Raw genomic sequence first — 20,374 nt, 5'->3', positions numbered from 1 at the left:
AAAGTTAAAACATCTTACTGCACATCTTGGTTATAGAAAGAGTTGAAGAAAATAAGAACAACCAGAAATTTTATGACTGTAGTCAGGCTGACAAAAAGTCAGCACTCTTTTGATTTCCATTTCTTTGATACCATTTCTTTAATGTTATCTAGTAACTTCATGGAGTTGTTCAAAAATAAATGTACTATAGCTACTTTCAACACCACTGATATCTATTTAGACAATTTTTCTCCAAGTGATATTTTTGAGTTCAGTAATTTCAGCAATTACATCCTCCAAACCATCAGTGCGACTTTTAGAGCCCATTCCTACAAGACTGCTCAAGACTACATCTGACACCAAGAAGGTCTATAAGCTGACACCGATGGCCACAGTTGGTGTTATGTTTTAATTAAAATTTAGTCTTGTGTACCCAGTTTTTTACGAGGAGAATGAAGAGTTGTTATCTTATGCCAGTAAAACAATTACTCCAGAAATCTTTGGATGTGGTGTGAAATGTTGCTAAGAAAGAATGTAACCATTAACAAAAAAAGTAATAATACAGAGGCCTCACAGAGGCACAGTTGTTGGTGCTGTTTGTGTGGAGTTGTTCGTTATGTTCACCTCAAATCAACCTGAGTGTCATTTCTCTTTAGTTCTGATCTCACTGCTGAGCTGCACAACAAACCAAGGTCAGTAACCTTCTTCTGTCACAGTTTAAACCTGAGAAATGCTCACTGATATGACCTGATTGGGTTCACGTTTCACAATGGATATCTCATATAAACTGATGAAATGAAGGATTCATTAGAGAATTATAACAGTTTTGACAAAAGTATAACAAATCCAATATCTTTATTTATTTATTTATCTTCCAATGTATTTTTTTTCATTTTAACCCTCACAGCTCGTCTGACTGTGAGTCCCAGCAGCTCTCAGTTCTTTAAAAAAGAATTTTTCCTTCTGAGCTGTGAGGAGGACGACAGCTCTGCTGGATGGACTCTGAGGAGAAACACAAGCAAACAACACAGGAGTCAGTGTACAGATGGGTGGGGAAAACCAACTGGTTCCTCCTGCAACATCAGCTACAGCACCACATGGGACAGTGGAGTTTACTGGTGTGAGTCCAGTGAGGGTCCCATCAGTAACATGGTTAACCTGACAGTCACTGGTAAGCTGAGTGTGTGGAGTTAGTGTTGATGAAGCTGTGTGTAAATGGATGAAATGCTGTAGTTTGTCTCTGTGTTGAGGTGGATCAGTGATCCTGCAGAGTCCTGTCCTCCCTGTGATGGAGGGAGATGACGTCACTCTGCTCTGTAAAACAAAGACCACTCCCTCCAACCTCCCAGCTGCTTTCTATAAAGATGGCTCCCTCATCAGGAAGCAGCCTACAGGTCACATGACCATCCAGCATGTTTCCAGGTCTGATGAAGGCCTCTACAAGTGTGACATCAGCGGTCATGGAGAGTCTCCATCCAGCTGGATCACTGTCACAGGTGACACACTCACCTGTCTGTGTTTCTGCAGGTTTCAACATTCACAATGTGACGACAACTTAATGACTGTGTTTGCTTTATTTTAGACAAACACACCACCACACCTCCACCTACATCCACACCTCCACCTAAATCTACCTCCGCTCCTGTTCTCTCTGTGTTATCATGTGTTGGGTCAGTCTGTGTTGTGGTTCTACTGGTGTTACTGGTTCTGCTGGTGAGACGATGTGTTCGCAGGAAACCTGAAGGTGAAACTCAGAAAATTGAATTTCAGATGTGTGGTTTTCCTTCAGGACATAATCTTGGCAGTTATTAAATTTGTTTTGTATTCATAGTGAAAGTAACTCCTTTTTGTTACATATTACAAATGTAGAATTTCTTTGATTAACAGTTCAATTACGGAATTTGTCCGGACTTATTTTGCCGTTAAATTTTGATCATTTCAGCTCAACAAGAAAAAGCACGAGAAGAATGCATCGCAGATGACATCACGTACAGTTATGTTAAAAAATCCAAACAGACAACCAAACATAACAGAGGTAATTTTTTTTCCTTTTTTTGATGAATTGTTTGAAATATATTTTTATTAAATGAGAACACTAACATGGAGATAAAATCCTAGAATTATACCCATTAAAACTGGAACATAAACTACTTGGATCAACAGCAGCAATATTGCTGGTCAGGTGACTGCATTACAAAATATTAAAAAGCTCCAGCTGTACAATTATGGTTCAGATTTCTAGTTCAATGACTCCAATTAGTTGAGGTGAAGCACAGACAGCTAAGAGCTATAGCTCTAATGATGCTTTAATAAAATTTTAACAGCTGTAGTTTTAAACCTTCATACTTCATTCAGTTGTTATGAAAAAGTAAATCTAAAAAAACATAAACCAAAACAGTTTTTGTCACAATCTGTGAACATTTTTATTTCAATTTTATTTTATTTACCGAAATTACAACAATAGTCGCCTCAATTTGCTTTATATTGTAAGGTAGACCCCACAATGATACATACAGAGAAAAACCCAACAATCATATGACCCCCTATGAGGAAGCACTTTGGAGAAACTCCCTTTTAACAGGAAGAAACCAAAAGACATGCCGTGGAAGAGAGCCAGAGATTAATAACACGTATGATTCAGTGTAGAGAGGTCTAATTTCTGTTTCTTACAACTATTTCTGTTGTAAAGTTGGATATTTTAACACATCTATGGAGACATTCTCACTGTTACAGCCATCCTCAACTGGACATTTGTTGAACTGCAGTTTTGGCATTTCGTCTTCATTCTACTGGAATTGAGGGTGTGATATCATGTAATTTGACTCTGCTGTAGTATAGTATATAGTATATCCTATTTTGAAGCAAATTCCCCAACTGAAGATTTTAGACATGCCGTTTTTATGTCTTATTGAAAATAAAGGTTTGTCTCTGTTTTTGTATAGACAGGAGCTTCAAAACACACCCTATATTAAACTGATGAGGTAGCAAAACACAAATCCAAATGGGAAAGTCCAAAAAGAAAATAACAAGATAATAAGAAAGCTCACTGGTAATAGGACACGTAGAACAGGAGCTTAAACATGGACAGAAACAGTACAGCAGTAACAGAATGATCGTAACAGTGTGATATGGCAATGACAAGAAGGAAGAGAGCACTATAAATACACAAAAAAGAGAAGCGAAACTGAAGACAACACATACAAGATAAAGGTTTGCAAATAAAACAGGAAACTGAGCCTAAGATGCAAAAAAATGACTCAAACCTACAAACTAGACACAGAACAACAGTAAACAAACACGGACACAAAATTAACTAACACCATTTATTTAGCTAAGAACTAGAAACACAGATAACAAAAAACTCAGAGACACTAGGAAATATTAAATTATACTCCAAAGATTAAATACTAAAATAGTTAAAGAACATAATTTCCTTCACAAAGCCAAAAATAAATATTGAACCCACAAAAATTCTAAACCCAAGGTTAATGACCCGTGGACCCCAAGAGCTTGTAAGAAGACTTTGGTCAAACTTCACAATGCAGCAACATTTTTGGAATGTATGTGTTTAAGGATACGATGGTCTCTGATCTGAACCTCTCCAAGAGTTTCACTTGGTGTTTGTTTGCTGCTGATTGTTTCTGACTGTGATTAACGATGATTCATATAAGGGATGAGAACTTTATGAAGCATGTGAGAGATGGTCAGAGGTAGAATAATGTGTATAGTTGTGAGAAGAAAACAAACATCTTACTGATTTGAAATTTGGAATTACTTTTTTACAATTATATTGAAATTAACATTAAATTTTTTTAAATTTTATTTATTTTCTTTGTCTAAATCTAAAAGGTTCCGAGGTTGTTGTTGTGTCTAGATTGTGTACTTGTGGTCTGTGGTTGACTGAAGCTAACAGCTCTGCAATCATCCAGCATCCTGTATAAGATGAAAAAGAAGGTTTAACAAAAAGGGTGCAGGTGTCGCATCACTTTAGATGGTGTTAGATTTAGTTGTTGAATTTAAAAACAGAATAACAATTGGATTAAGTCAAATTACTTAAATTGTTGTAAAAGTAATTTGGACTTTTAACTTTTGTTGTTTGAATAGAAAACAACAAGGTCCATTGTTGTTACCATCAGTGTGAGAGGCAGCTTAAAATAAATCAGTGATATTTAGAAAATATGTGTCTGGGCAGCTGATTTATCGTTGTGCAAAATAAAATTTCCAATTCCAACTTTAACCATGGAAGATTAAATATTTGTGAACTAACTTGAAATAAATCCTGCTGAACTTGGAGGTCTATAAGTTAGAACACAATAAAAATGCATTATACATCCAACTAAAAGAATGAATTAATAGTTAATTCATAGAACTCAAACCATTCTGTGATAACAAACTAACAGGTAAACAATGTATTGTGGACAATCAGCAGACCTCCCACAGGCTGATACATGGGTAATAACAATACATGCACACTGTAGAGGAACATTTCATTTAAATGGAAAAGTTAAATTTTCCATTGGCAGGATTCATTCAGGGACAAGAAAGCTTCTCTTTTTAACAAGTATTTGTGTCTTGTTCACCCCGGATATAATTTTTTTCAGGCACACTTTAATACCTCATGTTTTCATGCTGTTCTGGTCTGTCAAATGCAAACAAACAGAATTCATACAACACTGCTAATAAAAACTAAAAATATTTAAAAACTTCACCAAAACACCCAACATATCTCTATCCAAAGTCAAAACCTGGAAGCAGAGCTGACATGCCTCTCTGCAGCTTTCACATCCTGTCATCACAAAAAAAAACATCTCCACAAAAACCGTGTCAGCTCTCAGAGCACCAAAAATAATTTCCTGAAAATGAGGAATAAACTATCTAAGCATTGTGGGTTCATATATGAAACTGTTTTCTTAGTTTCTTACTTCTTAATAGCCTACGCTCAGGTCCACCTTAAATAGATCAGATTTGAGGTAGGTTGTAATGGTTGGCAGTGCCGTAACTGAACATTTCTTGATGCATGCTCAATCATCCAGGTAAGTAAATCCCAAAAGGTTGATTCTGTTCATCTGGACATAACGTTTTGTGGGAGAAATGTTTCGTCACTCATCCAAGTGAATTCTTTAGTCATGATCAAGGAACTGACCTCCCAGCCCAATGTTCATTCAGTGGGCTAGGTTACATTATTGTACAAATGTACTGTTTATGAGTCACTTGGATAAGTGACGAAATGTTTCTCCAATCGAAAACGCTACATCCAGATGAACAGAATCAACCTTTTAGGCATAACTGAACATGTGAGTAAAATGCCCAGATGTGCTTGCTGTCTTGTTTAGGCACAAACATAAGTTGTTAGCATCATGAACGTGTTGTTAGAATAAAATGTCTGAAGAAACAGACTGAAGAGACCAAATGTCCTTTAATGCAATGAAGCAAGTTCTGCATGTTTAACCACAGCATCTACTTCCTGTTGTTGATTCTAGCCTGAAGCTGAAAGGACTTTTCACCACACTGAGTTCTGGTTTGTCCAATGGCAGTGTTGATGCTGTGAGAACTTGTTTGTTTGGTGCTCTGTGGTGAAGTGTGTCAGACTGCACCGAGATGAAGGTGCAATCTCTGTGGTTGTGCACCTTGTTTTTCACACAAACACCTACAAGTTCAGTGCAATCAATTCTTGTTTCTCAGCATAGGTGTAAAGAAGAAAAAAACTGTGAAAACCTGCAGCTAGTTGCAGAAGATCTAACTTAATCTCTGCATGATCAAACTATATAAAAATACTATTGTACCTTAAATATAATTTTTGTATATCTGTGTGGGTTTTTTTCCTGCAGAGACTGACACAGCTGTAGTCTATTCGGCAGTGAGAACTGAGGACATCGATTATGGACAAATAGCTGTTACACCAAAAAGGAAAAGAGGTACTCTTTATATTCTGGTGTTCATGCTAAGCTAAGCTAAGATAAGATAAGCTAACTAAATCATTTATTAAGCTCAGGATATTAAACAGTTTTATCATCATTTGAGGAAGAAAAGTGTTTTTTACTATACATTTAAATTATAAAACAGAATGTACAGTGGGGGAATTATTTATTTGATTCTCTGTTAAATTTGTAAGTTTGCTCACTTACAAATAAATGAAGTCTATGTTTTTTATGTTTTCATTTTAACGGAGAGAGACATAATATCAACCAAAAATAATAAAAGAATAGACAAATTAATATTATTAAAGTTATAAATGGATTTGCATGTCATTGAAGGAAATAAGTATTAGATCCCAATCAAAACGTGATTTAGCACTTGGTGGAGAAATCCTTGTTGGGAAGGGCAATTACTTGTTATAAGTCACCAGGTTTGCACACATCTCAGGAGGGACTTTGACCCACTCATCTTCACTGAAACCCTCTAAATCCTTTAGTTTTCTTGGCTTCACCTCAAAACATCAGCTCCCTGCTCAGATTTTTAATAGGACTGAGCTAGGCCTTTCCATGACCTTAACATGCTTCTTCTTAAGCAATGCCTTTTTTGCCTTTCTTGTTTGTTTTGGGTAACTGAAACGCTGGAAAACCGATGCCTGACCGATCTTCAGTGTTCTGGCTGAAGATCGGTCAGGCATAGAGATTCTCTTCCTAGGTTCTCTTTGCTTCCAAGATATTGCTCTAGAGGGTAGCATCCATTGACGTTGTTCTGTATCCTTAGCAGAAACACAGGCCTAAATCGTAATGCTACCACCTCCATGGTGTTCTTTGGATCATACTCTCTTCCTCCAAACACAGCAACTTGAGTTAATGCCAGAAAGTTGATTTTGGTTATTTCTTCTTTGAAAAATTTCAGTGTTCACTGGTAAACTTAAGACAGCCTAAACATTGGCCTTTTTGAGAAGGGGAACCATGTGGATTGTGAAAGAGTTAAATACATCCTGGTGTAATGTGTAGCCAAACTTAAAGCCAATAACAGTGTATCTCAATCCATATATTTCCTTTGGAGCATTAGCTGTAGCAAGCCACATACACTATGTACTTACTAACTACTGCATTTCCATATTATGACAGTTTAAGACTAACTGGCTACAATAAATGCATGTGCATGTTCTTTTAAATCTATCTGCAGCTTTTGATCCAGTAGAAGCGTTTTTTTTCTCAACATCTGTAGCTCACAGTAGCTGAGGTTAAAGTTTAGATCCTAGTTTTTTTTCAGTTTAAAATTTTCTGGGTCAGAATTTACACACCCACGCCTCACTTCCCTGCTACACAACCACTGTGCACTACTGCTCACCTTTACTCTCTAAAACCTCACTGCTCTCTCACCCAGTGAACATCCCACATAGACAGAGAGTGAATGCTGTTTCTGTGCCGGCAGAACAAAACAACTAATCGGTCCAATGTTTTCTTGAAATATTTTGCTAGACCCATCAATCTATCCATTTTCTTAGCTGCTTATCTAAATTAGTCACGTGGGGAGCTGGAGCTTACCCAAAATGGGTTGTATCCTCATGAGGTATACTCTGGAGAGGTATCCAGTCTATCACACGCTGTCTTTGTATGAAATGTGGCTAAATCTTGCAGCAAAGCCACAATTCACAGATAAGACAACAACTAAATATGTACCCAAGTCTATCAAAACAACATCCAGTAGTGAACAGAAACAATATTTCATGGTTCCTGTTTTTATGGATTGCTGTTTCTCTGAAAAATATTCTGTGAGAAGCTGGAAGCAGCAAAAGATTTGACTTTTAACGTCACTGAATGTATTTGATGCAAACGTTTCAGCTTTGTGGGTTGCAGATTTGACTGGTGTGAATTTCAGAAAGTAGCTACAGCGTGGGCGGTACAGAAGCTCTGTGATTTGTGTCTGAGGTGGTTCTCAGTAAAATCTGAACTGTGTGACGCAGAGAGGTGGAGATTAAATTTTTGGTTGAACTGCAAAGCTTGTAATCATATTTCATGATGTTTGAACTGTGTGTGTTTGTATTCAGACTTTAAACCTGAGCCAGACGTCATCTACTCTTTACTGAAGTAGTCCACCAGTCCAACCACTGAGGTCCAGCTGCTGGTCTCTAACTGGTCCCCCCAGCACCTCAGACCAGAGGATATCCATATGTTCAAAATATTTTTATATGTTTGACATCTTTTTCTTGTTAATTTAGACACATATGATTTAAAAATCCATTCTTAAATTTCAACTTGAGTTTAAGCGTATATTTTCATGCAAATCATGTTTTATGTTCTCAGTAACTTTTCTGTTGTATATATTATTTATGTTTTTCTGGCCTTTGCTGACATGGTTATGTCAGATTAATAAACTTTTGTTCACATTTCTTTTCCTCGTGTGGTTCTGTGGGTTTCACCAAGTTGCAGATGGAAAATTTGACTTCTTCCGGTTTGGTTGTGGCTAACCAATCCTCGCCCCATTTCACTGCAGAAAACAAAGAATAAGCATCAAACCACAACAGAAGCAACATTCAGTGTATATAAAGTGCACGGAAACGTTCAAGTGAAGTGCTGAGTGTCTATAGAGTGAACTAACCCAGAAACCAAACAGTAGCTGTGATGAAATAAAAAATGGATTCACATTAACTAATTATTTAATTGTAAGAGAAATAAGAAAATTAACCGCTATAATCTTTTTTACATTTTTAAATTATTATAACCTCAAAATTTGGTATTTGTGTGTTTGTCAGACACAGCCGTGGGTTAACCTGGTCTATGACAGATGTTTTACAGCTGTTTGTTTGAGGATTGTAAAGCTGTTTATGTCAGCAGTGTTATATTTTATTTATTCATAATTGAATACTAATACTACTATTCAATTCAATAGTAGTATACTATACGAATACTACTATTGAACGCATTTTAAATGTGCTGCCACCTACTGGTAAAACTGAGTGTTACAGCAGACCAGCTGCTTTAGAAATTACACCAGTTTAAACTCTAAATAAAAAACAAAACACCTGGTTCACCATCAAACCAACAGGGATTAGAATTTGGTGCAGTTTACTCACATGTTGTCTTTAGAAACTAGAAGTTATAAGATTGTCCATTAAAGGTAATTAAAGTTTAGACAGGAGGGATAAGGAGAGAATAATAGCTCAATTTTTTTTAAATAGGAGTAGAGTCAGTGAGGTCAGATATTCCAGTGGATTCCAGCATAAAGTATAAAAAAGGGGACCTATTTTTACTTTTGATTTTTAATCTCCGGGCCTCCTCCCCGTGTGACATGCCTAGAACACCTCACCCAGGAGGCGCCCAGAGGCATCCTTGTCAGATGCCTGAACCACCTCAACTGGCTCCTTTCGATGTGGAGGAGCAACGGCTCTACTCTGAGCCCTTCCCGAATGGCCAAACTTCTCACCCTTTCTCTAAGTGAGAGGCCAGCCACCCTTCGGAGGAAACCCATTTCTGTCGCTTGTATCCGCGATCTCGTTCTTTCGGTCATTACCCACAGCTCGTGACCATAGGTGAGGGTAGGGATGTAGATCGACCGGTAAATTGGCTAAAAGCGAAGCCAGAAAAAGATTTTAAAAATATTAGAAAAATACCTCACAAAGTTCTGCATAATTTCACATTCATTTTTTCATTTGTCTCTGTAATCATGCACAGCCTCTATGATGCAGCAGAGGGCGTTGCAGCACCTTCAGTGTCACTGCTTCACTGCAAGTGCGCTAAAATCCCCCAAATCCGACACTCCCCCTGTTTTCTGTCCCGTTACTAATTTCAGATTGTTTACCAACTGTTTGATGACATCAGCTTTTCTGCTGTCTTAAAAGTCATGTTTCTGTTTTTGTCTCTGTTTATTGCCTGTTTCTGTTAAGTATTCATTAATTCAGTGTCCTCTGTGTTTTTAGAGATCAGCTGTTACCTTATACTTACAGATACTGAATGAAACAAGTGGCAACACAAACATAGCACTGGTATGATGTGAGTATAGATAATCACTGATTTGGCTATTAGTGTTCAGTATCCATTGATGAGCTTTAATTGGTTGACACATTGTTTTACATTCACGAGTACACAATGTTTTCTTAATTCAGTCATTTATTTTTCAGTGTTGTTGTGTTTGTTTGTTTGTTTGTTTTACATTGTTTTGTTTTTTCTAATATCTGCTTTGTTTTCTGACATGTAGAACCGATCATGGTGTTAGGGGTTTAACCACACATGATTGTTTCACTCTCAGGCCTAACCTTCATGTGTGTATGTTCAGAGTCTTTCCTGGTGGGTATTAAATTTGGTCATCTCAGAATTAAATCTTTGCTCTTTGCTGGCCTCAAATATTTGGTTAACGGAGTGCTTTGAACACTGGGATGAGAACTGAAACTTGGAGGCCATGTTGTTTTCTTTTTTTTTCAGTTTTTTTGACAGCCAGAATTTACTGTATTTGGATGAGAGGGACATTCTAAGGTATCAGCTAACACTAGCTAGTTAACCTCAACCAGGAAGGAGCGCTGAATACATCACAGTCACCTTTAAATGAGGATAATCTTTATCTACAATTAAATAAAACAGTCACTTTGTTAGGAACTCCTCTTGCTCACTGTATTATTCCATTCATCCATCTGTCAATTTTCTTCTTCTTACCAGGACTGGGCTGCAGGCACAGCAGCCTAAGCAGAAATGCCCAGACCTCCCTCTTACGGAACACAAAGGCGTTCCCAGACTAGCTGAGAGATATTATCTCTCTAGTGTGTCCTGTGTCTGCCCCGGGGCCTCCTCCCGGTGGGCCATGACCAAATACCCAGGAGGCAGCTTATCAGACACTCAAACAACCTCAACTGGCACACTTCAATGTGGAGGACTAGCGGCCCTACTGGTATACTTACACTCCTCCACTTGGGGCAGGAACTCGTCCTTGACCCTGACTGGGCACGCCACTCTTTTCTGGCTGAGAACCATGGCCTCAGACTCAGGTGCTGATTCTTATCCCCCCCGGTCCCATGTTTTTTTCATGTATTGCTGCTTACATACAGCCAATTTTGACTTTTGTGATATGTTGTTAAAATGAGGAGAAAATGATTGTTCCTCCTGTGTCCAAGGTTTGACTAATGGATGGACTCTCCTTTCCAGCACCTTGGCATAGACTTTTCCAGTGAGGCTGACAAGTGTGATCCCCTATAGCTGGAACACACCCTCTGGTTCCTGAAGATGGGAACCACCACCCTGTCCAGAGATACTGTACCTGATCTCCACACAACATTTTAGACGCAGGTCAACCAAGACAGCCCTGAAAAAGTCCAGAGCCTTCAGGAACTCAGGGGAAGCCTCATCCCCACTTCTTGGTGGTATGAGTTTTTTACTGCCTTAGTGACCTTACCACCAATGATGGACAGCTCGTCCCCCTTGTCCTCAAACTGCTGCTGGTGTTCTATAGAGGAAGGCCTGTTTGTGCCTATCAACTGCCTCCAAAGTCCAACAGGCTAACCAAGCCCAATAGGACTGTTCAGCCTGATGGTTTCCTACCGATAACTTCAATGCTGATCTCCTTGTATCCATGCTGGGTGTGAAGCAGGGGGCTGAACACACAGCCCTGTTGGGAGCCAGTATGTAGTCTGATGGATGTGGAGAGGTGGGTGCCCACTCAAACCATCTGGTTAATTTGGAAGTCCTTAATCCAAAGGCAAGTGGAGTTTGGAAATCCTGTGTCTGACAGTTTGGTAAAGGGACTGTGGGGAGGATGGAATCAAATGACTCACAGTCTGTTTCATCACCATCCTGCAGTCATATTTGAGGGAAGATGATTTTTATCAAAAGTGTATTAAAATCTAGCCAGTGTATTAGAAACTACACAGTCTCACTACTTAAGCTCTTTATTTCAAAAAGTGGAAGCATCACTGGTGAGCCGAGTGTTTTCATGTTATTATTTAAAGTAAAGTATCGGCCTCTAGTGGCCATATATAAACCATGTGTGAGGATGGTGTTAATGTAAAATGTGAATGTCCTGACCAAATCCAATTTAGATGCTGTGGCATGAATTTAAAAAGGTGGTTCATGCTTGAAAATTCTCCAGTGTGGCTGAATTACAACAATTGTGTAAAGATGTGTGGGCCAAAATTCCTCCACAGTGCTGTAAAGGACTCTTTGCCAGTTATTGCAAATGCTTGATTGCATATTTTTGCAGCTAACTTACTGCCAAACAAGTTAATAGGTTTCCTCTCATCAACCACAAAACCCTTCCTCACAGACATCGTGTCGACTCCAAGCCCACCTAAAACAAATAAAATGAGGAATCGCACTATTTAGTTGAAGTATGGGACATTTCTGGTTTTGTGGCACATTTGATTGGTAACAATTGGTAACAATCAACAAAACTTAAATGAATGAGATTTCAGGTGTGTAGTTACTTTTGGCCACAACTGAGCATTCAAAATGCACAGTTTCGCTCAAACATAAGTTAACAGGGGGAATATGTTGTTGATATGAGGTGTCTAAAGAAATGATGGAAGAATGCAGGTAACAAATATCCTTTAATGCAATGAAACAAGTTCTGCATGTCAAACCACAGCAGCTACTTCCTGTTGATTCTAGTCTGAAGCTGAAGACTTTTCACCATAGTGAGTTCTGGTTTGGCTAATGTCATGTTCATGTTGTGAGAAAACGTTTGCTTGGTGCTCTGTGGTGAAGTGTGTCAGACTGCACTGAAAAGGGGGCCATCTCTGTGGTTGTGCACCTTTGACTTCAGACAAACACCTACCAATTTTATGCAATCAATTCTTGTTTCTACACCAGAGGTGTAAAGAAATGGGAGAAAAACTGTGAAAACCTGCTGCAAGTTGCAGAAACTAAAACCTAATCTCTGCATAATCAAATGTGCAAAAAAAAAAAAAAAAGTTTTGCCACAGCTGTGTTACCTGAGCTATTTTTCTTCCACAGAGACTGACATAGCTGTAGTCTACTCAGCAGTGAGAACTAACAACATAATTTATGGACAAATAGACGTCACAGCAAAGAGGAAAGGAGGTACAGCTGCTGTTTATCTTAACTTTGGATTGAGACATATTTCTGGTCTTCATGCTAAGCTATGCTAACCACATCATGACTCAAACTCAGGATATTAAATGTCTTGTCATCATTTCAGCAAAATTATGTTTCATATATTGGAATATCCCTGTATGTTCAAAAGCCACACCGGCCTGAGGAGTAAGATCAGATTAATATTTCCTTAAGTACTAAATCAGGCATAGAATAAGCACAGAGGCAGCACTAATGCGTGTATAAGATAAATACGGATTATTTGCAACTGCAAATCTTCCAAGCTACTCTGGAAATAATCAGAAAAGTTTCATGTTAATTATCAATGGTGGTTTGCACTGTTGCCTCACAGCAAGAAGGTCCTGAGCTCAATTCCACCATCAGGCTGGGTCTTTCTGTGTGTTCTCATGGCCACAGTCCAAACATGGAGTTAGTGGGGTTGGGTTAATTGGAAACTCTAACTTGTGCACCACTGCTTACTGTTACTTTCTGCTGCCTCACTGCTCTCTTACCCTGTGAACACAGCAAAGAGATGGAAACAGGGCTAGACTGGTAATCTGGCATACCAGGCATTTTCCTGGTGGGCAGATGCACTTTTAGATCGATGGGTCAATTGAAAGCCTATTGCACATCATCTCTACATGCACTGACAGCAGTCTATTTGTAAATTTTCATTACTGGCACTGTATTGCCCAATCACATCACTGAACATCTTCGGGCCCTCCCTTACCTTTGCTGCTCATGCAGAAGACAGATTTTAGTGTGGAAGAAGTGAAGGAAAGTTAGAGCTGAAAAGCTAAGAGAGACGAAGTAACCAAAAATAAATGCAGCACAATGGGTCAAATTAACTGACCAGATTAACTGGCTGTCAGGGCTGCTGCTGCACCATCAACAGGAGTACAAGCAACGACTAGTAGCAAGCCCTAACAGTCACATAAGGCTGTGACTCTATGCATTTTCTTAGCACCTGTTTAGTCCTGTGGGAGCTTATCTCAGCTGTAAGGCAAGAAGATGAAAAAAACTGGATAGCAAAATAATTCTGGTTGATAAAGCCCCACCCAGTAGTGAACAGAATGAATATTTCATGGTTCCTGTTTATACGTGTCACTGCTCGCCCTTTCTGACAAATATTCTGTGAGAAGCTGGGAGCAGCAAAAGCTTTGACTTTTAATGTCACTGAATCTAGTTGATGCAAATTATTCAGCTCTGTGGGTTCCAGATTTGACTCTTGTGAATTTCAAGAAGCAGCTAAAGTGTGGGCGGTATAGAAGCTCTCTAAATTCGGTCTGAGGTGGTTCCTAGTAAAATCTGAAATGTGTGACACAGATAGGTTGAGATTGGAGGTCTTGACTGAATGACAAAGCCTGTAATCATGTTTCCTGTTGTTTGAACTGTGTGTGTTTGTGTTCAGACTTTAAAACTGAGCAAGAAGTCGTCCCAGAAGTAGTCCACTAGTCCAACCACTGACGTCCAGCTGCTGGTCTCTAACTGGTCCCTCCAGCACATCAATCCGGAGGGCATCCATGTATTAAAAATATTTGTATATGTTTTATGTCATTTTATTACTTATTTAGTTATTGAACATTTAACGTTTTAACTATTAATATGTTTTGTTTTCTCAGTAACTTTACTATTGTATAAATGCTATTTAAGCTTGTTGGCTTTTCCTCCCATTGTAGTGATCTGGCTTCAGTCAAATTATTAAACTTTTGTTTTCCTTGTGTGGTTCTGTGGGTTTCACCAAGGCGCAGATGGAATATTTGACTTCTTCCGCTTTGGTTGTGGCTAACCAATACTCACCTTATTTTACTGCAGAAAACAAAGAATAAGTATCAAACCACAACAGTGGCAACATTACATGAATGTAAACTGCATAGAGACGCTTCAGTGCTGAGTGTGTGTCAAGGGTTTTCATGTCTTTATTTCCTGTGTCACACAGAAACCGCCAGCAGCAAAAACAGTAAATACATCTAATACCAGCTTCTTATGAAGTCAAAATTGTCTTGTTTGTCTGCTGCTCAGACAACAACAATAACAACAACAGCATAAACAAATTTTCAACAACTTAACTTTAGACTTCAGAAAATAATTACAAGTATTTTATAACTGTGCTTCATTATAGGTGTGCTAGGCATAGAGGAGAGTAAATCTGTCAGTAGACCACCATTGTTTTTATTTTTGTTTTTGCAAAGCATTATTTTATGTATTGTTTCTCCTTCTGGGACTCATTCAAAGCTCCTGAAGCTTATTTTCTAAGTATGTCTTGTGTGGAAATATTATATAAAAACAAAATATGATATTTTGGAGCCATTGATTGTCAGCTTAACGCAGAGAATAGGGTTATAAAAACACATTTAATGTCAGTGTCTTCATCATATTATCTGGTTTACGTCTTGTGATCCAGCACAAAGCCCCACCACTTGGATTATTTTAGAATTGCCCCTTATGGAGCTGGTGTGCAACAGTTTTTGGAAAAAGGTCTGAAATAGTGATACTCGTGGCTTTCAGATGTTTAGCACCCTCTGGAGGAAGATGGAGGATACTCACAAAAAGCAAAACTAGAGAAAAATCAGTCAGGGGTAATAAAGAGAGAGCAATGGTCTGTGGATGCTGAACTATTCCCTTTCGGTGGGTTGTATTGTTGTTACCTCTTCTGTTCGCCTGTTATCGCTTCGATTTGCACCACAGCAGCTGAAATGGACTCAAACGTTTTTACTTCTTAACTGGCCAAATTGATATCCCTGATAGCAGTGGTGTTCACTGTGGCGTGTTAATCAGCACACAGGATGCTCAATTTTTACTTTCATTAACTGTTTCCCAGTATAACCAGAAATACAAATGAACTTTCCTATATGATCATCTCTGCGCACAAGTTTCATACACTACACACCAAACAGTGCCTGATGTATAGTGTAAATACACTCTATAATGATACACCACAGAAGACCAAACCTGTTTTAGCCCACAGCTCAGAAGTGTGTATCATAAACGCCTTGGAAAAATGAACCAGCCACATAATGAACATATTAATAAACTTTGCATTTGTACAGAGTGTCTTAATAGATACATACAAAGACAACATAGTAATCGCAATACTGGGAGAATGGTAAACGGCAAATACAAAATATCATATTGCAGACCTAAATTTGGACAATCAGTATTTTCCATATAGGCCTGCCATCTGTGGAACACACTTTCAGCTGAAATCACATCGATTACAGATATTAGTTCCTTTACATTGAAGGTAAATGGTTGGTTAAAGGTAAATCAGAGCTGTAGTCATTTTAATTCAACTTTTTTTAGATTGTTTATTAATTGCAGTTGTATTCATGTTGTATTTTGGTTTCATGAAAATGTACATTTTAACTTTGTGTATTGTGAATGTAAGCCCAACAGAGGGCAATGGCTGGAAATTAGTGACAGCTATAAACTTTGTGCAGTACATCAGTTTTATGTTTTACGCTTGGACTATGTTAAACTGCACTGTCCCTTTAAATAAAGAATTATTATTACACAAGCCGATTCCCTAAATGACATAAAAAGCTCATGACTGTACTTTCCAGGGCAGTCTACCTAGAAATCCACTATCAAGTCAGTTTGAAAGGTGCCTCTTGCTATGTGTTAGCTTAACCCCTGTGTTCTGGGCTTATGTTGTGCCCAACAGCGCAACTGCGGTCTCTCGCCACAAGGGAGCTCTCACGCACAGTCGACTGCCTTTCCAACAAGTATAATTGTCTTTTGCTTTCAGACTGGTGACCGGGGGTAGACTGGCAATCAAGGATGTTTTTCCCAAGGACATTTTAGAAAATGTTGAATTCACTTACTGGTAAAGTAGGTAAAGAGTTTTCTATACACTCAAAGATGAAGTGAAAAAGTTGGTCATTATTGGAGAAAACATGGTATTCGTGTGATGAGCAAACAGCAATCTCCAAAAGTTGATTCTGTTCATCTGGATGTAACGTTTTGTGGGAGAAACATTTCGTCACTCATCCAAGTGACTTCTTCAGTCTCAGCTGACTGCAGGTTTCCCCAATCTTATAAACAGTACATTTGCATAATGAATGAAACCAGCCCACTGAAGGAACAATGGACTCTGTGCTCAAACCAGCGTTCCTCCCTGTCCAGGGTAGGATAGCAAAGCCCTCTTTTCCACTTCTTCCATGTACAAATTGGCCACAATGGGTAAAACTGGGGAGCCCATGGCACACCCATGTTTCTGCCTGTAGCAGTGACCCTTGTATGTGAAGTAGGTGGAATGAAGACAGTTCCAAAAGCAAACACACTTGGTCGATGCTGAGAGTGGTCCTGCTGCTGAGGTTGGTGTCATCCTGTAATCTCTTACGGACTACCTCCAACGCTTCCCTGACTGGGATGCAAGTGAAGAGAGATGTAACGTCGTACGAGACCATGGTTTCATCTGCCTCCATAATGACATCTCTCACCTTTTCAACAAAATCCAACGTGTTCTGGATGTGGTGTTCAGAGCTGCCCACCAGCGGGTTGAGGATCGAAGCCAGAAACTTAGAGATGTTATAGGTGACCAAGTTGATAATTCAGACAATCGATCTTAAAGGTGCACCCTGTTTATGGACATTCACAGTAATGTTTCCAGCTTTTCCTGTCCGAGCACAAAGTATCTTCACAAAGACACTTAACTACTTAGAAGCTGAGAATCATACGGGGGGGATAGATGTTGCCTTTGGGTTTGAAAGTCAAATTGTGGAAGTCATTTACAGAACAGAGTGAGAGTGCTTTGCAGATTGGAACCAGCAACAAGGAGTTGAGGTTGTTGCATTTCTTAGATGTGCCAGTTTTCTTGGCTGTAAATACATGACAGTATAATATTTATGATTTTTTTTTTTCCATTTTAAAAAATGTTTCTGAAATATAACAGTGTGATCCTAAGTGGATACCACTGTTATATCTTGGACACAAGGAAGTCAAATCAGCTCCCTCTGACCCGTATCAGTGGAGAACAAAGTTACTAGAACTCCCTGCACATGCACTAGAACATGAAGTATGATAATGAAATACTGTGCCATAAAAAAGACATAAAAACTATATCAAATACGAATGATTTTTTTATTTTTAACATCCACAGTTTAGTACAACTACAGTAAGTATATTATTACAGTTCTGTGAAAATGTTGTAAATTTTGAGCATCAGGAGCTCCTAAAACTACAAATGAAAAATTAAAGCGATCATTCTTTCTGTTTTTAGTAGCTCAACCCCTCCTAATAACACACCTTTGTTTAGCTTCTCTCTGTATCATACCTTGTTACTGGCCTTCTCATGGCTGATTTATTTTGTGCATTTTCCTCCTTTTTACCTGTTGGTGTCTGCCTTTTGGTCATGTTGTCGGTTTTACATGAACAACATCATGACGGCGACTACCCAGAATTCCCGAGCCTGTCCATTTCTGTCATCTGTCTTTCCCTGAACGCTCAGCGTGAACACTGAGAGCTGCAGGAGAGTACTGCTTGAAAAACACATCCTGGCATTTCTGCATGCTGCTGTTCAGCACGAGATTAATAGGGATCCTGTTTCTGTTTTTGTTTATGTATCATGAAGATCACATAAACAACAATCCCAACATATACAAGAAAAACTACCAAGCAAAATATAAATTGGCTAAAGTCATTCTCCTTCCCTCCATCCTCCTTCCCTCCATCCTCTGTGTGTCCTCCTGTCTGACCTGCAGGTGAGAAACAGGTGTGAGGTGTCAGCTGTCAGGTAGGTGATGAGTGAAGAACAGAACAGAATCCATTTCCTCTTCAAACTGCTGTCAGACATTATCTACTGCACTCTGATCACATCACTCAGACCAGCTGCTTTCTACAAAGTCTCATCAACAACATCTTTAGAAACAAACATCAACAACCAGGAAGCAGCTTCACCTCTGATCACACACACACTCAACTCTACTCACTCACCTGGAGGATCAGAGACACTCAAGTAGATGCTGCTGGATATCCATGAGCGCGTTTCTCCCATGAAGACACGACACTTGTATGTTCCAGTGTCATTAGTCATCACACCCTTCAGAATCAAAGACACGTCTCCATCCTTCATCTGTCTGTCCTGCAGATCCACCCAGTTCTTAAAAGATGGATGCTGCTCTTCTGGATCAGACTGCTCATCGCGGTACAAAAAGACATAATCTGACTTCAGGTCAGTTCTGCTCCACTCTACAACTATGATGTTGTTGTTTGGAGCTCGACATGGTAGAGTGACAGCCTGTCCAGTCTCAGCTGTGATGATTTTCTGGTCTGAAAGAGGAAAACAGCACAGAGCAGAGAGGATGAAGTCAGTTTCTGCTTATTGTACAACAGCCAATCAATGTGAGGATCAAAGAGATACCACTGAAATGCAAGTTTTTAAATTGGTTTTGCATTTACCTCCATTGTACTTTCTTTTACTTCCTGCTCCAAATTTCCTAAATATTTTAATAAAAGTTTTATATTTTCAAATTGCATCCAAATCCTCCCTATAGCAATTTCATTTATACAAAATGTAAAAAATATTTATGAGAAGGATCCAGTTTACTTAATGAGCAAATAATTAATAGATGGAAAATGGAGCGAAAGCTCACTGGGAGCTTAAAATAAAACACTAAACATTTCTGAGCTGAGAAAAGGGGATTTTTGTGTGATTTCTGACTTCAGTAATAACACTTTAAACCGCAGCTTCATGTTGGAAGCAAACACATAGTAGCTCCGCAGAGCAGCTATTATCTGCAAGTAACCAGAAGAACAAGGCAATATAGATATTAAATACCTTACAAACTACAAATATTTCAGAGGGTAGCATGCCTTTGTAACTTCCACATTCATACATGTCTTCCACTAATATTCCAGCTGTAATTTAGGCCTGGAAAACTTCAAGTAAAAATATGTCACTGAAAATAATCACATCATGCCTTTGAAGGCACTGGGATCAACACACATTCAAGCAGACACTCTACAAACAAGGTGGGTCTCACTACTAATAACAATTACTAATTAATAAGAGCTCTACAATAAAGCAAAGTACTATTACAAAGGAGTATTCACACCACATTAAGAAAAAAAAAGTCCAAAACATGAACATAGTCTCCCATAATGTGCCTTGTGTGGATAAGTTAATGAACTCCTACTTCAGAATCAGTTTTAGTAACAAGTAAATGATTTCTCTTTTTTCACATAAACACAGTGTGGTGATGAGCAAAAGGTTGAAAATTTGCCCCAGAACGATGAATCTTGCCAGAAGGACACGCACACTCAGAAGAGCTGGTCAGATGTGTGCAAAATGAAGGGATACTGATACAGTTTGGTAGAATAAAGAGGATATATGTTTTTACAAAGTCTTATACACAAGGCATTTTGTAGAGGGTATAGCTACTGTGGCAGTTTGACATGAAACAACAACTTTAATCTTCACGTTTCAACTTTTTTTCAAA

General features: G+C 38.7%; 3 protein-coding genes across 7 annotated transcripts in view; 2 read left to right on the top strand and 1 right to left on the bottom strand.

The window, feature by feature from the left end:
* Nucleotides 1–20,374, top strand: part of LOC146389859 (low affinity immunoglobulin gamma Fc region receptor III-like) — a 97,248-nt gene that overhangs the window by 40,134 nt on the left and 36,740 nt on the right. The window lies entirely within an intron of this gene.
* LOC146389862 (uncharacterized) lies at nucleotides 760–8,261 on the top strand. The gene is made up of 6 exons (XM_084913289.1): nucleotides 760–1,150; nucleotides 1,230–1,475; nucleotides 1,562–1,723; nucleotides 1,922–2,014; nucleotides 5,808–5,894; nucleotides 7,949–8,261. Exons 1-6 carry the CDS (start codon nucleotides 775–777, stop codon nucleotides 7,990–7,992), a joined length of 1,008 nt encoding a protein of 335 aa, XP_084769415.1. The 5' UTR covers nucleotides 760–774; the 3' UTR covers nucleotides 7,993–8,261.
* The window catches only part of LOC146389861 (V-set and immunoglobulin domain-containing protein 1-like), a 5,102-nt gene continuing 2,731 nt past the window's right edge, over nucleotides 18,004–20,374 (bottom strand). For all 5 annotated transcript variants that reach the window (XM_084913815.1, XM_084913816.1, XM_084913817.1 and 2 more), the window contains 2 exons: nucleotides 18,870–19,205; nucleotides 18,004–18,631 (listed from right to left, as the gene is read on the bottom strand). In XM_084913815.1, coding sequence (XP_084769941.1) covers nucleotides 18,465–18,631; nucleotides 18,870–19,205 — 503 coding nt within the window. In that variant the 3' untranslated portion in view covers nucleotides 18,004–18,464. The remainder of the gene's footprint in view (nucleotides 18,632–18,869; nucleotides 19,206–20,374) is intronic.

Source organism: Perissodus microlepis, chromosome 3 (genome assembly GCF_051167445.1).
Source record: "Perissodus microlepis isolate ML-2025 ecotype Zambia chromosome 3, ASM5116744v1, whole genome shotgun sequence".
Lineage (NCBI taxonomy): Eukaryota > Metazoa > Chordata > Actinopteri > Cichliformes > Cichlidae > Perissodus > Perissodus microlepis.
This window is presented reverse-complemented; position numbering and strand designations above follow the sequence as displayed.